This window comes from Crinia signifera, chromosome 7 (genome assembly GCF_055691185.1).
Source record: "Crinia signifera chromosome 7, ASM5569118v1, whole genome shotgun sequence".
NCBI classification, from domain to species: Eukaryota; Metazoa; Chordata; class Amphibia; order Anura; family Myobatrachidae; genus Crinia; species Crinia signifera.
The window spans coordinates 38,756,011-38,781,692 of NC_139223.1; the positions used below are offsets into that span (position 1 = coordinate 38,756,011).

At 46.2% G+C, this 25,682-nt stretch overlaps 1 protein-coding gene across 1 annotated transcript in view; it reads right to left on the bottom strand.

The window, feature by feature from the left end:
- SCNN1B (sodium channel epithelial 1 subunit beta) overlaps nucleotides 1-22,421 on the bottom strand; it is a 70,124-nt gene extending 47,703 nt beyond the window's left edge. The window contains exons 1-3 of the mRNA XM_083152863.1: nucleotides 22,055-22,421; nucleotides 7,796-8,115; nucleotides 3,821-4,118 (exon numbers count right to left, since the gene is read on the bottom strand). Of these exons, the coding sequence (XP_083008989.1) occupies nucleotides 3,821-4,118; nucleotides 7,796-8,109 (612 nt within the window). The 5' untranslated portion in view covers nucleotides 8,110-8,115; nucleotides 22,055-22,421. The remainder of the gene's footprint in view (nucleotides 1-3,820; nucleotides 4,119-7,795; nucleotides 8,116-22,054) is intronic.
- Between the last annotated feature and the right edge of the window lie 3,261 nt (nucleotides 22,422-25,682).

The window sequence follows — 25,682 nt, forward strand, 5'->3', positions numbered from 1 at the left end:
CTCATTGAACACTACTTCCTGTTCCCATTTACCCAGGAATAGGTTTGCATAGGTGGGGGCACACGCCGCCCCCATAGCTGTGCCCCTCACCTGCAAATAGAACCGGTCATTAAATGTAAAGACATTATGATGGAGTATGAATTTTAATAACCTTATGAGGAATTGCTGAAATGGTTCGTGTTTCTCAGCATCCATAAAGTATCTGACCGCCTCGATACCTTGGTCATGGTTAATCGATACCTTGGTCATGGTTAATTATAGGGCCTCTACATCAAGTGACACAAGGAGTTCATTGTCTTCCAGGCATATGTCATGGAGTCTTCGTAGCACATCGGAGGTGTCTTGTACGAATGAAGGCAAATTAAAAACAAAATGCCTGAGGTGCAGGTCAAGGAAGGTGCATGCCTTTTCGGTAAGGCCGCCTTTGCCTGACACGATCGGCCTTCCTGGTGGATCATCAAGTCTCTTATGCACCTTTGGCAACATGTAAAAGGTTGGCATTACTGGGTTGTTACTTTGTAAATATTTGTATTCATTGGCAGTAATGGTGCCAACTGATTTAGCTTCATCAAGAATTCTGCGATATTGTTCCCTGTAGTTTGCCATAGGATTGAATAGTGAGGACTTATAACAATTCGCATCATTTAGTTGATGATGAGCTTCCTTCAAATATTTATCTTTAGACCATATTACGAGGTTGCCGCCTTTATCACTAGGTTTTACTAGTACGTCCTGCCATTCCTGTATTTGCCTAATGGCCTCTCTTTCTTGTACACTGATGTTTGATTTCTTGAAGAATCGATGTTGTATACAATGAAGGTGGTCAAATTCAAGAGAAACTGCCATCATGAAGATCTGAATTTCAGGGCTACTGGTGTCTAGGGGAAAGAAAGTTGACTTGGGTTTTACTTGTGGTCTACTGATGCTCACCATTGACACTGGCGAGTCGGGCCTAGTTTCTGAGTCTAATTCTTCCAGTGCCAATAAAGCTTCTTGTTCTTCTTCGCTCATCTCTTGGTGTGGGGATGGGCGATCCTCCATCGTGTCACTTTTATCATACATTTTAGTTAGCATTAATTTCCTGCCGAACAGCTTCAAATCTCGTTCCTACTTGAATCTTTCAAAATGTTGTGTAGGGGAAAAGGACAGTCCTTTGCCCAGAATATCTGTTTGAGTTTGATTGAGTATGTGTTATGAGAGATTAATCACTTTCAATTTATGCATGCCCGAACCCTGCATGCATTGATTATCTGGGTCTCCTTCGGAATGTGGGTTGTCTTCCATCGGTGTTATGGGGATGATGTCTGAGGTTAACGACTCCCTGTAGTTCTCACGGGATAGCGCTGCTGTGGTGTTGACTCCCATTGCTGCTGATTTCTTGAGTCTCACACTCCCGCGCCTCGTCTTCCTCTTCCTCGTTTTTGTTTGGACCTTCCCACCGGGTTGTCCTCTAAAAAAACGCTGGTTGTATGTTGAACCTACTCTCTGATACCTCTCCCCTTGCTGTTCTCTTTCGAAGTCGCTGCTATCTCCTGCTGTGGTGTCAAGTTCAGATGAAGATTACTGTTCCTGCGTCCTAGTTCCGGCTTGGGTTCGTGGTCTTATATTCCACTTAAAGATTCGCCCAGAAGAAAAGTCTTTCATGTCTCTTGCAAATTTATTTATTTTGCGATCGATAATTATTTGTTCATAATTTTTAAGATCTTTATTTTTCTCAAAACATTTTTGAAACTGGCTGTCCTCCCAAGTTTTTTACTCAGTTCTTCCAATTCTTCCTCGCACTCTTCCAAGACTAAGTTGTCATGTTTCACCAATATATGCATTAGCTCCATAGAGCATTTGAGCAATGAGTTCTCCCACTCAGTTTTCAAATTCTCACTTATAAGATTGAATGCAGGAAAGACTCTCGGACGCAAGCCTCTTGGTATGATTTTATTTTTTATATAATTCTCCAAAGTTGTTAGGTCCCATGAGGTCCTAGTTTTTTTTTGTAGAGTCACTTTGAGTTTCGAATAATCATTTTCCCAATTCGTATGTGGATCACTGTTTTGGATCTCACTTGGGAAAATGTCTTCCAAATTTTCTCTGGCTTGCCTCCTGGAGGTCCTGTCTTAGATTAAAGCTCATTTTTCTTGATGATACAGGGGTATTTTAGATCACTTGTTTATACAGTATGTTGAAGACCTATTGCCCTCAAGAGAGAAAGCACATAGGTACCTCTATATTGCCCAATGTCTGTGCTAGATATCCCCCCAGAAAGCTGGTGTCCCAGCCACTAATATTGGATGAAAGAGAATTGGGTGGGAGAAGCCTGCACTAGGAATTGGAAATAATTATTAAAGAGATAAGAAAATTGGGTAAAAAAACTGACTATAATTGATAATAAATATCAATGGTAGGGTATTTCATGCCCTACCATCCTCTAGGGGCAGTGGGAGAATAAAATAGCGTGCCGAGCGCAGCGAGGCAAAGTGCCCGAAGCATGGCGAGCGCAGCAAACCATGTGAGGGGACGCGGTGCACTTTAACCTGTGTCCATGTCGACACTTGGGTAAAAAAACAGTGAAAAACCCCATGTCGACCTAATGACCATGTCGACATGTCGACCTAGACGCATGTCGACCTTCCTGTATGTCAAACTAGACACAGACCTAAATGTATGTCTACCAAATGGTGTCGACCTAACTTGCTGGTGACCAACTGATCCACACCCCTGATTTGTATTACCCTATTTCATATTACGCCTTTGATTCACATAATAAAACACAAAGCGTTAAAAAAACCCAGGCTTAAAATATTTTCGGGACATGAATAAAACCTACTAATATTACAGTAACGCTACAGTGACTCAAATTACAGGTGTTCTTCAAAATAATAAAATGAAACCGTAAATGAAAAGAACAATTGGGTTAAGAAACGTCTTTTGTGGGACTTTGGACAGTCTCTTTGTAAGTTCCAGTTGTAATCATATGTATACCCCATCTTCCCTGAGGCCCAGAAGAAATCTACCTCAATAGTATACTCTTACTGTATATTGCAACAAAAAAGGCCAGTTTCAACATACAGTATGTGCTATGTTGCACTGTATGCACAGTTTTTGTTTTTTATATGTTTATCTTAAGTAATTAGTCTGTTGCTACGGTTATAAATCAAGGTAACAATATTTAAAAATAGCAGAGTGTGTGCAGGGGAACCGACAGGTCAGCCGGGCCCCAGTAAAATGGTGGGGGTGTAGTCACCGGGCAGGGGGGTGGGGTGGCCACCAGGAGGGGCGGGGCCTCACCCCTATGGAAAAAAAAAATGGTAATTTGTGCGGGATCCTCTTCTCCCCTCAGACACACAGAGGGAGAGCAGAGTGTGCTGAGCAGGGGAGAGAGGCTGTGATGCGGCGACAGCCTGTCATCTCTCTCCACACTGCCCAGCTCCCTGCAACAGGGGAGGGGGGAGCTGGACTCAGGCCTCTACAGCAGACCCAGTTTAAAAGTACCCACTCCCCCCCACCCTCTCGACGCCACTGAGTGTGAGAAGCAGTGAGCTGTAGCAGAGTGTGAGCGGCAGCGAGTTGTTGCAATAAAGTTTTACTATTGACAGTTTCATGGTTTTTTTCCCCCTCCAGTTACCAATTCTATTTACCACAAAACATGAATCATAGATCTGATGTGTAACCTGTAAGCCTCCAACAAGATAAACTTAATAGCAGGATGATTAATCCTTTCATAAGACAACCAAGCATCACCTGTCCATTTTCAAACACAGCCTGTAACATGGCAAGTTAGAGGTTGGTTGATTGACACGTTACCATTCTCCTCAGATATGCTTACCAGCTGAATAGCGATTTTGTATCTCTCGGCGTAAGTCGTTTCGTTGCCCAAGGTGGCATTGCCCTGAGTATAATCTTGGCTGTCAAAGATGTCATAGATTACTGGATTGTTAGGGTCGTTTTCATCTATGACAACTAGGGGCATATTGTTCCACATTCCGGGGTCATAGGTCATATTCAGGCTAGTACTATTCCAAGCGGCGGCACTGGAGTCCATTTGGCTGTAAGCCTGGATCCGATCCAAAGCTGTGGCGACTAGATTATCCAAATCCTCCAAGTGAGACTTTACGCGGGAGTATCTGTAATACAGAACAAATACGTTGCAATAAAGTAGATCGGATCTTTGAGCAACATTTACAGTCAGTAAATCACTGAGAGTCAGGATTCCAATTGCAGAAAAGGATAAAAAGTTACATTGAGGTTTCAGGTGAATCACTGGCGAACCTCCTTAGAAGGGGGTTATTTACTAAGGTGGCAGTTCGATTGGAGATGGGATGTTGCTATTGGCAACCAATCAGTTTCTATTATATTCTAGAAGGTGCTAAATAAACAAGCAGATTTTGATTGGTTCTTATGGGCAACATCCCATCTTCAATATAACTACAATCTTAGTAAATAAACCCCTCTACCCACAGCCTAACCCTAACCTCCCTTTCTGCAGCCTAACCCTAATTGTAGTAAATGAGGATGCACCGGGAGACTCTGCTGATTAGTTTGATAGGTCACACTGGTATATGTGAATGAGTCTCTGAATCTGCATACAAAGTACCAAGATGCAGCAAGACTTTTTTTCATGTAAAGTTCTGCTGTGCTTTATATGCAGACTCAGTCGCACACAGATATACAAGTGTCACGCATCAAACTAGTCAGTACAGTGCATCCTAGTCGTTCCTTGTGACTAAGGTGCATTTGCATAAAAAAAAAAGATGCCAGGCACTAGCGTAATCATGCAAGACCCGGCTGCTCATTCACACCAGGCATCTATAGGGGTGTAGTGTATTGAGGCTAGATGTATGAGAACACATTTGTAATCCCGACTGATTAATGTCTAAGTACAGAAATAAGTTAAGTGGATAATTATTTTTTTTTATAATTTACCTATAATAGTAACTCAGACTGTACTGGGAAGATTTGGTTTGGTTTAGTAAATGGTGAGTAATTCCCATTGCGGATAATCCTTCAGAAACCACTGCAGAAAAGATGTATTTGTGTCTACGAGGAAGACTATGGTATTTCATAGTGCGGCAAGCTGACGGTGATCCTGCGATTTCAATCTATAAACATCTACCACCCTGGTCTATAATAAACTTAAAAAGTAAATGACACCAAGTATGCTCCCAAAAAGTATTCTAAAACATTTTATAACTGTGCGATACTCGTCTGCTGTAATGTAAAATATGTTGACGATATATTTAAATGCAATAATTATAGAAAGATTCCAAAGATTATATGATGCACTTTAATGACGACTGGCTTATAAAATGAATAGTTCTTCATTTCTTAATTAAACGTAATAATGGGAATGAACTGTAAAAGGTTCATTAAATTACGCCTCAGATATATAGTCACGTGTCTAACTCTCAGCCGGGAGGCCTCGTCACCAGCTTCCTTCTTCAGTGTCTCACATTTAAATACCATAACTTAACCACTTGTAGACGTATGGCAAGTGACCACAGCCAGGAGTGCGTTACCTGTCTAGGTAACATCCCATAAGTCATTGCTGCCCAGTTGCTATGGAGGAAATCTGTTCTGCACTGCCTCCTGCTGTAGTGGTCCCCTTGGGAGTGATGTCCCTGCCTGTGACCGCCAACATAACCCCTGTAACCGTGTCCCAAAATGTCGTGTGAGCTGCATTCCAGGGTGCAAATGCCTGAACTAGAAGTGCTAGGTGGGAAACATGGTTCACCCCCAGAGCAATATACTAATATCTGCACAGAGATGATTATCAGAATGTGGGCTCCTCCTTTGGCAGGGACAGTCTGAACGGTAGGGGTATTATGAAGAGGTTGGTTACTATTTAATATAACCCTCCACCAAGAAAAAGAGTCCCAAGGTGACTATGGAATCAGATTATACTTCCGATGATCTGCAAATCCTACTTGGGGGGGGGGGGGGGGGAGTGTCTAATGCACCCAGTACCCATAGTGTATGTGCCACAGTAAGGACTCAGCATCTATTTCCAAATACAGGTTGACCACAGTTTTTCCAGATTATCCATCTTGCCGTATTATTGCTGGTAAGTACCAGGGACGTGCAGTCAGGGTAGGCAGGGGAGGCAGTGCTTCCCCTGTCAATTTGTTTTAAAATAATACAAAGAATATACCTATGACACATATTCTGTGTCAATAGTATTTTCTTTATATTATTTTACTGGTTTGAATGATTTATTCTAGTTTGGGAGGCACCGACAAGCGTGCCTCCCACACAGAACTGCAAGGGGACGAAGCGGGGGGCGGGGTTGAGGCAGGGCTAAGCAGTGGGCTAAAAAGCTCATTAAAAAATTAAAAATAACACTAAAAGCGGCACTTCTAGAAGTGCCTAATTGACAGGGGCTGCTGTGATTGGACAGCAGATCCAGCTGCTGTCCAATCACAGCAGCCCCTGTCATGTAAGCCTCTGGCAGTGCCGCATTTTCTCCCTTCTCCCCTGCTCCCCATGCAGTGACCTGTGCCAGCTCCCTAGTCCCGGTTCCCTGCCTGTGTGGCTGCTGCTCCCCTCTCCCCTGCCCAGTGAGTTACCTTTTTTTTTTCGGGGGGGGGGGGGGGGGGGGGGGCAGTGGGGGGGGGGGGGGAGACGGAGGTTTGCGGCAGGGGGCGGCAGCCAGGAGGGGAGGGGTGGGGGGTTGCGGTGTGATGCGGTGGTGGCTGTGACAGTGCCTTTCCGTTCACAGCCACCACCACACGTCACTGGTAAGTACAGCGGCATCTAAACCGTCCGCAGCTTAACTCTACCCCTTGGACTAACTAAGCCCTACCACAGCCTCCCTCAGCCTATCAGATACAACCCACAGTCTAACTTTCCCTGCGGCCTTAATTCCTGCTGGCACCTGATGTGTACGGATTAATAGAGCTGCCGGACCATCAGGTGTCGGAAAATCGGTGGTCAACCTGTACAACAAAGGGACCATATTTTGTATCAATGACACAACACATTTGTTGGCAAGCTGCTCAATCAGATTGTGAGGTCACTCAGGTGCCAAAAGGAAGGGGTAATTCTGGTTAGGAAAAAACATTTTGTATCCCAATTGCACACTGAGTGTGAAATATACACATAATAATCAGATAGTATAGAGATCTTGATTATTATGTAGTTATGTCTCGCTCAGTGTGCAATTGGGATACAAAATGTTTTTTGTATCAATGAGTAGGGAGCAGATTTATTAAACTTGGAGAAGAGATAAACTGGAGATAAGCGGAGAAAAGGTAAAAGGAGATAAAGCACCAGCCAATCAGCTCCCAACTGTCTTTCAAAAACAGCTGATTGGCTGGTGCTTTATCTCCTTTTACCTTTTCTCCGCTTTATCTCCAGTTTATCTCTTCTCCAAGCTTAATAAATCTGCCCCTAAAGCCCTTACTCTGGCTGACGCCGCCCGCTCGCCTTCGTATACCACGAATGGATGATTTGCATAAGCCTTGGGTGCTGGGGAGAAATTATTTGATGGACAGCGACCACCGAATAATTTCTCTAGCGCTTGCAGATCTGAGACACCTCTCTGGCCCAGCGTTTTCATGGGAATGCCCATGAAACGCTGGGTGTTCCTATGGGCGAATCCCCCAACCAGCCACCACACGCCCAACAGCTGGAATTCTAAATGCAATCGCTGCAGCCGCTCGCACACAGCAGCCGGGGACCGGTTCATTCAGAATCACCCCCTAAATGTGAGTCTCAATTAAACCATTTCCCACATTTCTATAACTACTTCGGTCCAGCATGTGGCCACACAATACTCTGGGGCTCTCTCGTCCGCCATACTCACTTATAGGGGTTGGCATTGCAGACGGTTACTGCTGGGAACACCACGGTGTTGAAGCCTATAGAGAGAGACACACTGACGCCATACGAGAGGTAGGTTTGTATGACAACACCCCACTGCCAGAACACAAGAGATGCAAAAAACAGGGTCAAAAGGAACCACATAACTCTCTTCTTCGGCCCTTCAGAGACAATACGTTTCGGGCCATGTGTGTTGGTGTTATTGCAGAACCAGACGAGCAGCTCCTTGTAGGTGTAACCAGGACCCTTCTGAATCCGGTGGAGCGCCCTTGTGAAATAGCGCTTAAGTCTGTTCATCTTCACCTGCAAGAAATACAAGAATTGCGATCATCCAACAATGTTTTCCACATTTATATTTGATATATATTATCAGCACAAGAACCAAACCGAATAACTGCCACACCCAGTACCTCTTCATTCAACGGGAAAACTTGGATCTTAAAATGAGACTTGTATTAGTTTAGTGATATGACACTCAGCGTACACCGGTCTTTAACCATACCCGGCAATCGAGTAGGCTTAGCAGGCTTTCAGAACATTTCCGAGGGGCAGGGACGAACGCTGGGCTTTAGAAAGTTATTGCTTGCCATATCTCCTGCGGGCAAGAAGAACATTTTACAAGAGTGGATACCCTAACCCGCACTCATTTTTAATTCTACAGGGAGAAACGTAATTTTATTTTTCAGATAGATTGGTTGGAAGAATTGTTTAATAAGGAAAAAAAATGTTTTTCCCCATTTTGACACATGGGCAAGCGGATTACCACTTTACCAATCTTAAGACAATCCCAAATTTATCATTGAATGCACCAGACCCAATGGTATGAAACTTGAACCCCGTTGGGTGATCCTCCCATTACATTTCTCAGTGGGTGAGTGCCAAACACCCTTCTTTCTTTTTTTTGGTACTTGTGTATTTTGGCGGCGCCCCCGATTTCCATCGCGCAATGTTTTAATCGCATCGCATGCCATGCACGCGATGGCATGCGATGCGACGCGATTTTTGCCCCTATACGATGAAAGATTATATAAGCACCCTAAAGGGTGCTTACAATGTTAAATGCACCCGCACGCCCCCCCCCCCCCCACTATAAACGTGAACCCGAAGCGTGGCGAGCCCGCGAGGGGCGGCGGTACGCGTCCTCCGACCTTTTCATACCCCCACTTTCCACGTCAGCGTGGAGTTGAGAATAGAAAGTGTGGCGAGCGCAGCATGCCACCAAACCCGCAGCGTGGCGAGCGCAGCGTGGCGAGCGGGCGCGGATACCTTCACAGGTATCGGAGTCCCCTCGCGGCCTTCACAGGTATCCGCGTCCCCTCGCCACGCTTCGGGCTCGGTGGCTCGCTGCGCTCGCCACACTTTCTATTCTCAACTCCACGCCGACGTGTATAGTGGGGGTATGAAAAGGTCGGAGGACGCGTACCGCTGCGCTCGCCACGCTTCAGGTTCACGTTTATAGTGGGGGGGGGTGGCGGGGGGGTGCATTTAACATTGTAAGCACCCATTAGGGTGCTTATACAATGTTTAATCGCATCGGATTGTATGGCATTGTATGCCATATACAAGGTCATACAATTTTAAAATTGTATGGCATTGTACAATATCACGCGATATCGCGGCCCATCGCATACCCTCGTATGCCTTATGGTATGCGATGAGATGGGCGCCGCCAAACTACACAAGTACCTTTTTTTTTGTCATTTAATTGTGTATTTTATTGTATAGATAAATTATTAATTTATAAGTAATATTTATTTAAGTAATATTATTACTTTCCCTGCAAAGTTACGCAATACTTCTACTTTTATGTAATTAGGGAGAAATTCGGGGATGATCACGTAGGGGGGTGTATAGGTCCACAGGACACTGACTCCACCCATGCACTGGCCACACCTCTTCTGCTTCTATCTTTATACTAAATAAAGTTAAAACTCAATTTGTTGCTAACTCTCATTTTTCAGGATTTTTTTATTTTAAATGGAGCGGATTGGTTGTTTCTATTCCTCTCTTCACTTTATTTCAACTCAACCTGATAATTTTCTACACTAAACTAGAAAAACCTGTGCACTTTACAAATTCACCCATGTGACAACATCAAAAGGACACACGTCACATGTCTTTGCTAATAGAAGTAATTTTCTCCGCCTCCGTCAAAACTATTAAACAATGAATCATCTCCTCTGGTGGACACCCGTCACCCACACACAGAGGAGCACGCCAAGTCCTGCCCTTAAATACATCATGACCAATATACCTTAGGCGTGACTAATATTCATCAGACAGAACTAATCTATCTGCCAACTGTCCTGATTTAAGTAACAGAAACCAAATGGGACCATATCACGTTTAGGAACTACAGTGAGTTTGGTGACTGAGATGGTGAGAGCAGTAGGGGTGGAGGATGAATAAGATTTCAGACTTTATTTACAAAGCTTCCCGAGGTGGCGAGACCACCAAATCCTGGGTGGCTGTTAGAATGGATTCTATACATCTTAGACAAAATGTGTCCTTTAACATATCTGACTGTGAGGTCTTGTTGGAACAAATCAAATGGCGGTGCAGCCTGTATCCACCACACACTTCCCATGTTATTGTTATGGTGGAAGGAAGAGTTATAGTGGGGTCCCCAACATAAGTTGTATGCTTCCCCCCCCCATCTTTTTTTTACTGAGTAAATATTTGAACATGCTCAACTCTATGTCTTTATATGAGGCTGGTATGATATATAAAGCCCCTCAATGACGGCTTCTGCAATGTACTTTCACTTAGCCCACAAACTCTCCACCTCACCACCAGTCCCTATCTGCTCCTACCTCCAATCTCTGTCTTCCCAGCTCCCTCTCTCCATATCCAGCTATTTTGAAACAGATCAGTGTCCCTGCAAAAATTGCTTTCACAAAGGAGTAATTTGGTCAGTTGAGTGGCCCCTAGTGGTTAGTGGTGGTGCTTCACCTCATAGAGGTGAGGAGTATATATATATATCTATCTATCTATCTATCTAGTGTCCATGAGTATCCAAAACACTGCCATCTGCTGGCAAGAGTGAAATTACATGCACAAACACAGAAGGTAGCAGACTAGATTTAAAAGCTTTTGCTTCGAGCGGGATATAATATAATATAATATAATATAATATAATATAATATATATATATATATTAAACGGCAAGCATCAGCCAAAATGCAGCTTCGGGGTTCCTAATACCATTTCAGCCAGCAACATTCCAAGTAAGGCAAGTAAACATCACACAAATGCAAGAATAACTGTTTTTGCGCTGTCCGCCAACCATAGACAAACAATTTTATATTCCTTTTACTACGGTACATGTATGTCATTAAGGTTTTCTATTTCACCTTTATTTCAGTTCTATACAATGGAAACTGTAGCTGTAATGACAAACATGGGTTATATTTCTCATGATCAGCCAAAATGCAGAACATTTACAGATCCATAGGGGGCATGCAATTAGCTGTTTAATTGGAACCTTCTGAACTAATATAATGTGGGTTATTACCCAGAAAGGAAACCTTGCTCGTTACTGAATCACAGAGGTGTGACCAAAAAACCAGCTAAGTTTTCCTCCCGTAAATACCCTCAATAGGAGAAATGTACACTAATGCATTAATTTGTGTAATGTTGCCGACAGCACAATTGAACTGCTCCATGTTAGGCGCCCTCTAGTGGCGTGCGCCTATTTAAAAAAAAACTCCCTCCAAGCTGCAATCCTTTTCGCAGCGGATGTGCACAAATATGCTAATGCTGCCACCGCATTATTATAATTCCAACGGACAGCATTGCAAGTCCTAGCAAATACACAGCGGCAGTCGCACATTGTTCCATAAACAACTCTCTTGAGTAACCCTATGGCTGGGGAAGCGATGGCCATGCTGCAGCTGCAGCATGGCCATCGTTAACAAGGACCACCCTCATCTGAACATGCAGAACGAGGGAGGAGGTGATTATTGATGTGCGGCAGCATTGACAAAATTGAGTGTTCGCACTAGACAATATTGTGAACAATATCGTTCAGAAATCACGATATTGAGAGCAGTATCGATTGGCATGAGCGCAGTGCGACCATGATGAAGGCGCAATCAGACAATCAACCATCGCATACATCTCAGAGTCAGATCCAATGTGAGTAGTTGCACATCTCGCAAGGTTCCAACGGAACCTTAATGAGCATTATCCCTTCATTATGACAGCTGTCTCCCGGGTTACTGTTGAATTCTCAGAAATGTACAGTTCCTAAACTCATAAACCTTGTGTTATGACACAACCTCTTTACTGTGCAAACGATTCATTCTTTAGTGACCAGTTTAAGAACAAACTGGAAGTACCCGCTTCTCATATTCAGGCTGGGGAGAGAATCTGACACTTCAACAACCATAAACTGCAATAAATTGTAAAAACAAGTCTTGTGCTTTGTTGACAAAACTTGCAGATAAGTGAATACGACCGACCACAGCGCGGACATTTCCCACAGTAGCAAATGTTATGTTGTCAAAACATTTACATTTACACAATATACGGAAGTTTTAAAAGGCAGTAATGACCCTCAGATAAGAAACAATTAAAATGGAACTCATTTTGTGTGCGTAATAAAGGGTGGCATTCACTAGAACGCAGGATTATACGGAGAGGTAATATCTATGTATCACGCACATGTAAAAACAGGTAGCTCTAAAAGCCCCACAATACTAGTCCCATAAACATAGATTTGTCAGAATGTATTAAAAAGAAAATCAGACTTTTTTTTAGCTTTATGTTTGTGTGCAAAATACAAAATTTGATGACAAAATAAATTTGATGTGATACATACTTCTTCCCGTAGTCATACCCTAATTCTCTCCTTCTGTAGCCTAACCGTAACCCTCTCCTACCGTAGCCTCAATCTAACCCTCTCCTTCTGTAGCCTAACCGTTACACTCTCCATACCTAGCCTAACCGTTACCCTCTCCATACCTAGCCTAACCGTTACCATCTCCACCCCTAGCCTAACCGTTACCATCTCCACCCCTAGCCTAACCGTTACCCTCTCCACCCCTAGCCTAACCGTTACCCTCTCCACCCCTAGCCTAACCGTTACCCTCTCCACCCCTAGCCTAACCGTTACCCTCTCCACCCCTAGCCTAACCGTTACCCTCTCCACCCCTAGCCTAACCGTTACCCTCTCCACCCCTAGCCTAACCGTTACCCTCTCCACCCCTAGCCTAACCGTTACCCTTTACACCCCTAGCCTAACCGTTACCCTCTCCACCCCTAGCCTAACCGTTACCCTCTCCACCCCTAGCCTAACCCGTTACCCTCTCCACCCCTAGCCTAACCGTTACCCTCTCCACCCCTAGCCTAACCGTTACCCTCTCCTCCTGTAGCCTAACTGTGACCCTCTCCACCCCTAGCCTAACAGTTACCCTCTCCTCCCGTAGCCTCAAATCTAACCCTCTCCTCCCGTAGCCTAACCCCCGCCTACTGTAGCCTCAATATAACCCTCTCCTCCAGCTGGCCTCACCCTAACCCCCTCCTCCTGTAGCCTAACCCTAACCCCCTCCTCCCATAGCCTGATCCTAACCCCCTCCTCCCATAGCCTGATCCTAACCCCCTCCTCCTGTAGCCTGATCCTAACCCCCTCCTCCCGTAGCCTGATCCTAAAGCTGGGTACACAATGGAGTGACAGGCATTTTATTTCAACATGAATGCTCTTGAGCCCAGATTATGAGGTTTATTTACTAACATGGGAGTTCTATTGAAGTTGGGATGTTTCCCTTAACAACCAATCAGAATCTACTTCTTATCTAGCACCTTCTAGAAGATAAAAAGGTATAATCTGATTGGTAGCCCAACATCCCATCTTCAATAGAATTCCCATCTTAGTAAATATAAATAAGAACAATCCTGTTTTATCCTTCAAAAGCATACAAAAGTACACTAGCTATATCGCTACGTTTAATGTGCAGCATAGCAAACCTAGCGCCCTCCACTAGCGACTGCAGGGGCGCGCAATCATCCGTATATACTGAGCAATGTAGATGATTTGTATAGCACCAGGAAGCAGCTCCCAGACCTATTCAATATAGTGTGCTGCTATGGCTGACGGGGGGGTTTCCGTTCACAGCCCTCCATGCGTACGAGAAGGAATCCAACAAAAATAGGTCCGCAATGCTGGCATGTGCCCGAGCACAGCACAAATAGTATTGCAGCGACAAACTTAAGTTGGAGAATGCTGGATCTTGCGACTAAACACCCAGTATCTTCCAAAATAGCAATGCGTGGAATTGCACAGTTCCAGGAGCTCCTCCCTGGTGGAGCCACTTGTACCAGGTACTAAATTTTTAGGAGCCTTGGACCCTTTGGCAATTGCAGGAGACTAGTGCCATTCAATGAGAGGGAGCCCAGCATGCAGGTGGCACAATAAAGTTTTCGCTGGCGCAGAGCATGTGACATCATAGCAGAGGAGCCGTCCATGAAAATGGAAAATGGAAGCAACCGCGGCATGCAATAGGTAGGTAAGTGTGGGCTGGGGTTGGCTGGGGAGACACAGTTCGGTGGGACTGGGAGTAACATAAAGCAGTGGTCCCCAAACTCGGTCCTGAAATACCCCTAACAATTCAGGTTTGAGCGACACAGTGGGGTAGCAGACTTGCAAATAACTCCTAGTCATGCAAACAGGTACAATGAGAGGTTTTAGGATATAAAAAAAAATGGGCTGCGATTCAAGTGAAAGAACTTCAGAAATCACTAGGGTCGCTGCTGACTAAAGAAGTCAAGCCTGTGGCCCTTATTCTGATTGAGTCGGATGGCTCCGAGTGCGGACGGACAGCCGATGGTTGGTTTTTGCGCATGTGCGAATGCCTAACACATACGAACATGGCGTGAGGTCCGGGCGTTCTGCGGCCATGATGCACGTGTGGGGGTGGACAGCTGATATAGCCAGATGTCTGCTGCTCGCCATATCCCTGCTTTCATACGGAAAAATGTCTGAGTGGTCGGCCCACAGACTAATCAAAGAAAATGGATGACCATCAATATGTAAAAACATCGATGGTCATCCATTGAATAGTACTACACTATCGATGGCCTTTGCACTTTTGCCATCAATGTCAACCATAGATGGCCATTCCTGCTACAATGGTGGTATGAGAGAAATTCTTCATTACATTTCTGTAATCTCAGTAGCTATAATATTCTTTAACACATACATTAAAAAACCACTGAAGGCCACTCCTCCACACCTGCACAGGATGATGTTGACATAACAAAAATACAACTTATGGCAGTACAAGCTAAAGACATTCCAATTATGCAGGGCATTCCTCCCAGAAAGGAGAAACAGGAGGAACCAGATCTAGAGGTGTAGTTCAAGATCTCCTAGTGTCTAATGCCAAATGGAAATTTCATAGAGCATAAACAGAAAATGAAGTCCTGAAGAATCCGAATGGTTTGGTCTGGAAAGGAAAAACAAAGCACACTTACAGATGGAGCCTCTCTCACTCAGGCAGGGCCTGGCGGTAGATTCGCCAGGGGATACACGCACACGAGACACACGCGCATCCCCTTCAACCGGAGCTCCCCCCAGGTCCCCACCGCCTTGTCGCCGTCCTCCATCGCCATCCTCCACCTTTTTCTGGGAGTGTAATAGAAAATGCAGATGTGCCCAGATGTTTTCAAGGAGTGTCTGTGGTGTCGGCTCCACCCCCGATCAACCTGATTCTATCGCACTAGACAAGTCAGCCTAATGCAGGGCGGGGTGTCCAAACTTTTAGTGACAAGAGCCAGATTTGGTGAAGTGTAAATGTGTGGGGGCCGACCAATCAGCCTGACATTCTTTGAATCATTAATCACATCAGAATGGTCCCCCACTCTACCTCCATTCACTCTATGTCCCCCAGCCTGCCCGTCCTTCACTGTATGTACCCCATTCACTGTATGTTCCCCACCCTGCCCCCATTCACTGTATGTCCCCAAGCCTGACCCTCCTTCACTGTATGACTCCCATTCACCCCAAGCCTGACCCTCCTTCACTGTATGACTCCCATTCACTGTATGACCCCCATTCACTATGTACCCCACTCTGACCCCATTCACTGTATGTCCCCCAGCCTGCCCCTGCTCCCCCTTCTCTGAATGGCCATCACTGCCTCCATTCACTGTATGTCCCCCACTCTGCAGCAGGGGTAAGACGCCAAACACATCTGACTGTGGCGGCCGGCACCTCCTCACTGCAGCAGACAGCAAGGTAAAGGCGCGCTCGCCGGGGCCCCACCTTTAGTGTCCTGTGCTTCCCACGTCTGATGCTCTGCCCGCTGGAGGCTGCGGGCCGCTTGAAATGAAAGCACGGGCTGCAATTGGCCCCCAGGCCTGACTTTGGACATGCCTGGCCTATTGTATAGGGCCTTTATACAATACAAATTGAGTGTGTGGAAAATGCTCTTTGAAAGCAAGATAGAGCTCTTAAACAAGGGGAAATTACTGACGTTTTTTAAATGTCATGTTTTTTTTTGTTGATTATGTATGCGGTACAACAGTATTCAAAGGTCAACTGGGTGATTTTTTTTTCCTACTCTAAAATAAGGTACCATGCTGATTTTTTTGTGGCAGTAATATATGCCTTTGTTAAGCACCGACAAAAAATGTGGGGGTCTAATGTCGATTTAGCCTAGCGTTTTAATGGTGTAATACAAAACGTGAGGCAGATAAAATAAAGTAAAACTGTGGCCCTCCAGCTGTTGTGAAACTACACATCCCAGCATGCCTTGCCATACTTTTAGCATTCCCTAATAGCAAGACTGTGTCAAGGCATGATGGGACTTGTAGTTTCACAACAGCTGGAGGGCCATAGTTTGGACATGCCTGTCTAAGGGGTCCAAATATCCTGGCGATTCCCTAATAAACACCCGCGATACTTCTAATAAAGCTGATAAAGATGCCGCGATTAGTAAATAATGAAATAAATTGAAAAAAATCGATATTTTAGAAACTTATTGTTGACAGTCATATATTTGGCACAAATAGTTGACCTCAACGGGTGTGGTATGACGCTCCGACAGTCGGGATTTCGACAGTAGGGCGATGGCAGAAAAGCCCCTTGCGGACACGATCACCACAGGTTCTATTCTCGCTCTATGGGGGTCGTGGACCTCCATGAGGGAGAACAGCCCCTGTCAGTCGGGATCCCAACGGGATTCGGTGACGGTATACTGGCTGTTGGAATCCCGACTTTCTGAGCTTTATTCGGCCCACCTGAAAATGACCCAGCAGCAGATTGAAAGGTGTTTCAGGCAAAGATTATGTGCAATTCCTATGTCCCTGTTTAAAGGGATATTCTAGCAACTCTGGTTATTCCAGAAATACTCAAATTCAGGGTCAAGATAGAGGTCAGTTTACCAAAAAGTCAATTAGGAATACAAAAGCAAGCGCTGACACTTTCCAAAATGCTAAGAACGCTTTGACATCCTCTATTAACTAAAAAAATAATAGTAAAAATCAGAGATGGGTGGTGGACATTTCATTTTTGATGCGGAATGACCCTGTTTCAACCTGGGTTACTGTCGTTTTAATACGGGTTGCGGCTCAGTGTGAAAGTGCCCCGAGAAAAAAAAAAGAGCCCTCTGAAAGGGATGCGGTCAAAATCCCGGCGCCGGAATACCGACCGCCGCAATGCAGGCATTTTGTCCCTCTATGGGTCCATGGCACCCATAGAGGGGGAATAAAATAGTATGCCGAGCGCAGCGAGCCCACAAGGGGGGGGGGGTGATCCACGGCCCCCCCTTGTCGGCATTGCGGTGGTCTGGATTCTGGCGTCAGTATTTCAACAGCCGGGCAAGAGATAAATTGGAGAGAGATAAAGTACCATCTAAGTAGGGATGCCAATCCCGGGGCATTTTTTCAATCCCGGGAATCGGGATTGAAAAATGCTCAATCCCGGGATTCCCGGGATCCCGGGATTGGCATGCCTAAAAAAAAAATGCCCCTGTGCCACACTAACTGACTCTTGGGGAAGGGGGCAGGTGGCAGCGGTGCGTGATGCGGGTGGCCTGGCGGCAAGCAGGTGCCGGGGCCACACACTTACTTTTGGTGAGTGCCAAGCGAGGGAAGCAGGCGGCTTCGGTGAAGAGGCAGGCAACTGGGGGAGGCCCGGCGGCTAGCAGATCCGACGGTGGGGGTGTAGTGCTACTGCCTGCGCAGCGTGACCTGTGACCTAATCACGCTGCGCAGGCCACACGCCGGGACGGGGATAGCCGGGCAGCTCAGACGCTGCCCGGCATTAGACTGCGCATGCGTCGTCTAATCCCGAAATCCCGGGATTGGATACTCCAATCCCGGGATTGAAATCCCGGTCATTTTGGGGCCAAATCCCAGGATCCCGCCGATCCCGATCCCGGGATTGGCCACCCTACATCTAAGCATCTCCTAGCTGTCATTATACAGTGCGTGTTTGACAAATGACAGGAGCTGATTGGTTGGTAGTTTCTCTCACCAAGATTTGCTAAATCTGCCCTTGAGGCAGTGGTATTTCAACCTCAGTTCACAAGTACCCCCAAAAATTCACATTTTCCAGGTCTCCACACAGAATCCCAAGTGTGGATCTTTTAAAAATGTCAGTGAATAACGAGTGCACCTGCTGGGTGACCTCAATAAGGTGAAAATACCTTTTAGGAAGCCAACGCTGGAGAGGATAAGTCGAGAATATTTACTAGAATCTGTTTCAACTTGAAAAATTATCTGTTGTTCTAAAGGCCCCCATACACTTTGCGATTTGCACCGATATCACCCAATTCTGAAGGATCGGGCCAAGAAATAGGGTGAAACTGGCACAAAATGCATGTGTCAGACATCCCATCCCATCCGATATGCCGTCCTGTGCGTAACGCATCTGAGGTCAGACTTGCTACACGTTCGACCTCTGACTCGGACCCCCTCCTGGCGGCGGGGAACAGTGTCACATGCGATACATCACATGCAGGAGGACAGCGTTTTGGTGGCATTGGGGACCTGGCGGGGGCAGGCATCAGCAAGTGCATACACACTTCCCGATGCCACCTCTGAGGTGAGTGACGGTAGGGGACGCAGCGGGGGCAGCCGCAGACATGGTTTATGATAACCTCTTGCCCAGACATGCTGGACAAGGGAGGGGGTCGTTAGCGAGTGTACACAGGGAGTGTACACATTAGGCGATATTGTCTACAATATTGCTTAGAAAGCAATGTCTGAGCAATATGGACAACAATATCGTCTAGGGTGTATGGGGCTTCAATCTACAGATGGGGCTCGCCAGAACCTCCCCCTCTGGCAAATTGGCACTCCAACACACACGCACACGCATTCCCAGTTTCCTTTCGGCGGGGGATGCGAACCCTGCCTGTCTCCACTTCAAGGAGACGGGCAGGGTTAGGGGGGGGTGAGCGGGGAGGTGGGATCGGGCGGCAGGGACCAGTGGGGAGCTCCGTAGTAGGGGGTGTGCACACGTCTCCTTCTGGCGGATGGCAATCTACCACCGGCCACTGCAAGAATGATAGGCGCTACATCTGTAGTCATCACCTGTGTTCTCTCAATTGAGCCACTGGCCATGACAGATCGCTCAGCACACATCACTGGTGCAGCCATGTGTGCTGAGCGATCTGTGCGTAACTACATCTCTCAGTACAAAGGCTGATGTGTGTACGGAGGAATATATTAACCTTTACATCTCTGTGTCATCAATTGTTTTTGTTGCTATATATAGCAGAGATACTCTGGGCAGTATTCAATGCCGATTTTCGGCTTGTGCAGCGAATCCTGTTTCGGATTCGCTGCACATTCGCCGCGTTCCGGAGGGCTGGAGCATTCGCTGCCAGCCCTCCATGTCGCCCTATTCAACGCCGCAGGGACTCGGCATACTCCCTTCACAGAAATAAATTACTGATTTTTTTACACCAAAAAAAATAAAATAAATAAACTTTATTTTAAAAGATAACATTCCAGTTCACCTTAAAAAGATGGCGACTGCTACACAGTGAAAATCACGCTGAAAGCAATTCGCTATCCTAACATTGAATACACCCATGGCGAATGTAAGTGAAAATCCCACTAGAAAACAACAGCGACTTGCGGCGAGCATGAAACGGAGAACTGGCCGCCATTCACTGTTCGCTTTCGGCGAACAGTGAACATTGAATAGGGTGAATCAGATTTTCAGTGAAAAAGATTCACCGCTAGGAGTGAAAACAGCCCGGTTCACCGATAGAAACGGTGAATCGGGAGCATTGAATACAGGCCTATAAGTGAAGCCATTGTCCCCACAAGCTGATACACAAGCCCCTACATTTTGTCCATGGCTAACTCCACTGTCCTTCAAAACAGAGTTGGAATTCACATGAATCATTCAACGAAGCTTGTCAGCTATGGGTGTGTCCTATCAACTGCGGTCTTTTGTTGCATAAAATAAACAGGCTTTGATCGCAATGGTCATTGGGGGGTATTCTGGTCTGTTCGCACAGGGACAGATATTTGGCGTATGCGCAGCCAAAGTTCTGCGCATGTGCATACGCCAGGTGCGTGAAGCCACGGCGAACAAACTATTTGGCGGGTGCACGCACCCAACATTGCGAACGGAGGCATGGGGTGGATAGTTGCGCCCATGGGATCACCCAATCACCTGGTGATGTGGATCATCACTGGATGTCAGCTGCCCGCCCACTTCCTTCTGAATGCCCACGCACATCTAAGGTTACCTCAGAGTAACCGAAGAGGTGCGTGGTACCTTCCATATTATTCAATGGTCAGCAACCACCGAATGATGTGGGTGTTCCCCCACAGCCTGCGAATGGATGTTTATGTTAAGCATCCATTTGCAGCGCATGCGTACGAACGCAGCGTGCGAGGTGGGGGCATGCATAAAGGCATTCGCAGGGAGGCATCTGGTGGACTCGCAATGGCTGCGAATTTTCAGTCTTGCAAATCAACCACAATAACTCACCATTATCGGCTACACAATTACAGTCATTTTTTGGTGCAACCAATTACTTGTTTTCACATGGAAACACATACGATCTATAAATGCTGCTGACCTATTTGTTTCTGTGGCAGCTTGTTGGGGAAAAATATGTTACCTATTGGGGAATTAGTTTTTCCCGCTTGCGGCAGGTGAAATTAAATCCCCAATAAGCGACGGCTAATAGGATAGTCCAGAACTAGTCAGTTAGACAGTGTAAATTACAATGGCTAAAGCCCTATACATACCAGCCCATCTGGCAGATGTCGATCTAGTTAACTCTATCGGCCGCAACCGCGGGCGACCGATATTGTGCACACTGAATGATATTGATAACCAGGACCCGCTAAAGTTTTCCTATTTTTTTTAATAATCACATGGCAAAATCAACCTGGTTTTTCAGTGTAAATTATTACACCCTTTTTTGCGCAAACATCTTCAGCCTGGCCACGCATGCGCGGAAGCACTGCAACATTGATGGCTGGTGGGCGGGACCATCTGAACAGCATTGAATGTTTACCATTCGATGACTGCAAACATCGGAATGCCGTAATTGAATTGTAAAAATACTACCATCGAAACAAAAACATCGATGGTAGTGAAAAATCGCAATACAATGTCCATCCCTACTTTGAGCAGCTGTACACATGGTAGGAGCAACAGCAATGGAGTGGTGACGGAAACACCCACAGAGCCCTGTGCGGCAGCCCTGATTTGCACACCTCTAGTCACAGCCCTGCCAAACAGTTCATGTTTTCCAGGGTTCCTCACAGGATCCCAAGTGAAATCATTTGCTTCACCTGTGGATCTTTTAAAATGTATCAGTGAGTAATGAGTGCACCTGTGTACCTGCTGGGTGACGTGGAAAACACGAACTGGTTGGGGAGATAAGGATCGGGATTAAGAACCATTGGAATTGATGCTATGTATGGACACGGATTTATATTTCCCAAATCCCATTTATATGTCCCATATAGAACTTTACATGGTAAAACAGTATAATGTTACAGGGCACCAGGAATAGGACCCATGCAATACCCTCTAGCAGTATCTCAGATTTTTAATCTATATATTATAAAATAAAAACTTTAGACAAAACATTCATCTTCATCAGTGTCCTAGCAATAATAAACACAGACTGAGTATAATACACACAAATCAGCAACAAATCATAGAAGTGATTGTATACATATCACACAGACCTATACACAGCAGCTCTTATTTACACACATCATATACATCCAGAACTTAGTTATAGAGGGAAAGCAGTACCTGTGTGTAGCTCCAGTGTCAGGTGGCACAGTGGTGGGTGCAGCACAGCGCCCGGGCTGGTGAGTACAGTGCAGAGCAGCACAGCGCCCGGACTGGTGGGTAGAGGGGGTGCAGCAGCACTAGTTCCAGCGGTGACAGGGAGAGCAGCGGCGGCGCAGCACTGGGTCAGGTGGACACGGCCAGGGCAGGTTTGGTCAGGCGGGCAGGTTCGGCTGTACAGCAGCTGCTGTACTCCGGGTCAGGCTTCCTGGCTGATGCAGTGGTTGGGAGTTAGGACACCGGCGGCAGGTGCAGCAGGATGATGGATCCGCCCACCTGCGCTGTATCTCCAGTGCTTCCATGTGTGTGTATGTATCACTCTCCCCAGTGCTTCCATGTGTGTATATGTATCACTCTCTCCATTGCTTCCATGTGCGTGTATGTATCACTCTCCCCATTGCTTCCATGTGTGTGTATATGTATCACTCTCCCCAGTGCTTCCATGTGTGTGTATATGTATCACTCTCCCCAGTGCTTCCATGTGTGTGTATATGTATCACTCTCCCCATTGCTTCCATGTGTGTGTATGTATCACTCTCCCCATTGCTTCCATGTGTGTGTGTGTATCACTCTCCCCAGTGCTTCCATGTGTGTGTATGTATCACTCTCCCCAGTGCTTCCATGTGTGTGTATGTATCACTCTTCCCAGTGCTTCCATGTGTGTGTATGTATCACTCTCCCCAGTGCTTCCATGTGTGTGTATGTATCACTCTCCCCAGTGCTTCCATGTGTGTGTATGTATCACTCTCCCCAGTGCTTCCATGTGTGTATATGTATCACTCTCCCCAGTGCTTCCATGTGTGTGTATGTATCACTCTTCCCAGTGCTTCCATGTGTGTGTGTGTATCACTCTTCCCAGTGCTTCCATGTGTGTGTGTGTGTGTGTGTGTGTATCACTCTCCCCAGTGCTTCCATGTGTGTGTATGTATCACTCTCCCCATTGCTTCCATGTGTGTGTGTGTGTATCACTCTCCCCAGTGCTTCCATGTGTGTGTGTGTGTGTGTGTGTGTGTGTGTGTGTGTGTGTGTCACTCTCCCCAGTGCTTCCATGTGTGTGTATGTATCACTCTCCCCATTGCTTCCATGTGTGTGTGTGTGTGTGTGTGTATCACTCTCCCCAGTGCTTCCATGTGTGTGTGTGTATCACTCTCCCCAGTGCTTCCATGTGTGTGTATGTATCACTCTCCCCAGTGCTTCCATGTGTGTGTATGTATCACTCTCCCCATTGCTTCCATGTGTGTGTGTGTATCACTCTCCCCAGTGCTTCCATGTGTGTGTGTGTGTATCACTCTCCCCAGTGCTTCCATGTGTGTGTGTGTGTATCACTCTCCCCAGTGCTTCCATGTGTGTGTATGTATCACTCTCCCCATTGCTTCCATGTGTGTGTGTATCACTCTCCCCAGTGCTTCCATGTGTGTGTATATGTATCACTCTCCCCAGTGCTTCCATGTGTGTGTATATGTATCACTCTCCCCATTGCTTCCATGTGTGTGTATGTATCACTCTCCCCATTGCTTCTATGTGTGTGTGTGTGTGTGTGTGTGTGTGTATGTATCACTCTCCCCATTGCTTCCATGTGTGTGTGTGTGTGTGTGTATCACTCTCCCCAGTGCTTCCATGTGTGTGTGTGTATCACTCTCCCCAGTGCTTCCATGTGTGTGTATGTATCACTCTCCCCAGTGCTTCCATGTGTGTGTATGTATCACTCTTCCCAGTGCTTCCATGTGTGTGTGTATGTATCACTCTCCCCAGTGCTTCCATGTGTGTGTATGTATCACTCTTCCCAGTGCTTCCATGTGTGTGTATGTATCACTCTTCCCAGTGCTTCCGTGTGTGTGTGTGTGTGTGTGTGTGTGTGTGTATCACTCTCCCCAGTGCTTCCATGTGTGTGTGTGTGTATGTATCACTCTCCCCAGTGCTTCCATGTGTGTGTGTGTGTGTATGTATCACTCTCCCCATTGCTTCCATGTGTGTGTATATATCACTCTCCCCAGTGCTTCCATGTGTGTATATGTATCACTCTCCCCAGTGCTTCCATGTGTGTGTATGTATCACTCTTCCCAGTGCTTCCATGTGTGTGTATGTATCACTCTCCCCATTGCTTCCATGTGTGTGTATGTATCACTCTCCCCAGTGCTTCCATGTGTGTGTGTGTGTATGTATCACTCATCCCGAGTGCTTCCATGTGTGTGTGTATGTATCACTCTCCCCAGTGCTTCCATGTGTGTGTATGTATCACTCTCCCCATTGCTTCCATGTGTGTGTATGTATCACTCTCCCCATTGCTTCCATGTGTGTGTGTGTGTGTATCACTAACCCCAGTGCTTCCATGTGTGTGTGTGTGTGTGTGTGTATCACTCTCCCCAGTGCTTCCATGTGTGTGTGTGTGTGTATGTATCACTCTCCCCAGTGCTTCCGTGTGTGTGTGTGTGTGTATGTATCACTCTCCCCAGTGCTTCCATGTGTGTGTGTATATATCACTCTCCCCAGTGCTTTCATGTGTGTGTACGTATCACTCTCCCCAGTGCTTCCATGTATGTGTATGTATCACTCTTTCCAGTGCTTCCATGTGTGTATATGTATAACTGACCCTGTGCTTCCATGTATGTGTATGTATCACTCTTTCCAGTGCTTGCATATGTGTAGATGTATCACTCTCCCCAGTGCTTCCATGTATGTGTATGTATCACTCTCCCCATTGCTTCCATGTGTGTATATGTATCACTGTCCCCAGAGCTTCCGTGTGTGTGTGTGTGTGTGTGTGTGTGTGTGTGTGTATATATAATCACTTACCCAGTGCTTCCATATGTGTATGTACCACTTTCCCCAGTGCTTCCATGTGTGTATATGTATCGCTTTCCCCAGTGCTTCCATGTGTGTATATGTATCACTTTCCCCAGTGCTTCCATGTGTGTATATGTATCACTTTCCCAAGTGCTTCCATGTGTGTATATGTATCACTTTCCCCAGTGCTTCCATGTGTGTATACAGTATGTATCACTTTCCCCAGTGCTTCCATGTGTGTGTATATGTATCACTGTCCCCAGAGCTTCCATGTGTTTGTATATATATCACTAACCCAGTGCTTCCATATATGTATATGTACCACTTTCCCCAGTGCTTCCAAGTGTGTAGATGTATCAGATGTACCTCCCAACTGTCCCGTTAACCTCAGAAGGTCCCGGTTTTTAGGGACATTCCCGCTGCCCGCCCAGGGCCGCCAGTGTCCTGCAGCAGTGAGGACAGTTGGGAGTCCCCTCTGCCACCCACTTGTCAGCGGGGAATAGACACTATACGTACAGCATCTATTCCCTGCTGGCAGAGGGGCAGCGGCGGCAAAATGGGGGAGTGTCCTCGTATGAGTGAAGCGCTTTGAAGGCCATGCCCCCCTCACCGTGAGGCCACACCCCAAAATTTAAGGCAAGTGGCTATGCTGCATGCGAAAGTCTCGCTACCCCACCAATGAAAGTTGGGAGGTATGCTCTTCCCAGTGCTTGCATGTGTGTATATGTATCACTTTCCCCAGTGCTTGCATGTGTGTATATGTATCACTTTCCCCAGTGCTTCCATGTGTGTATATGTATCACTT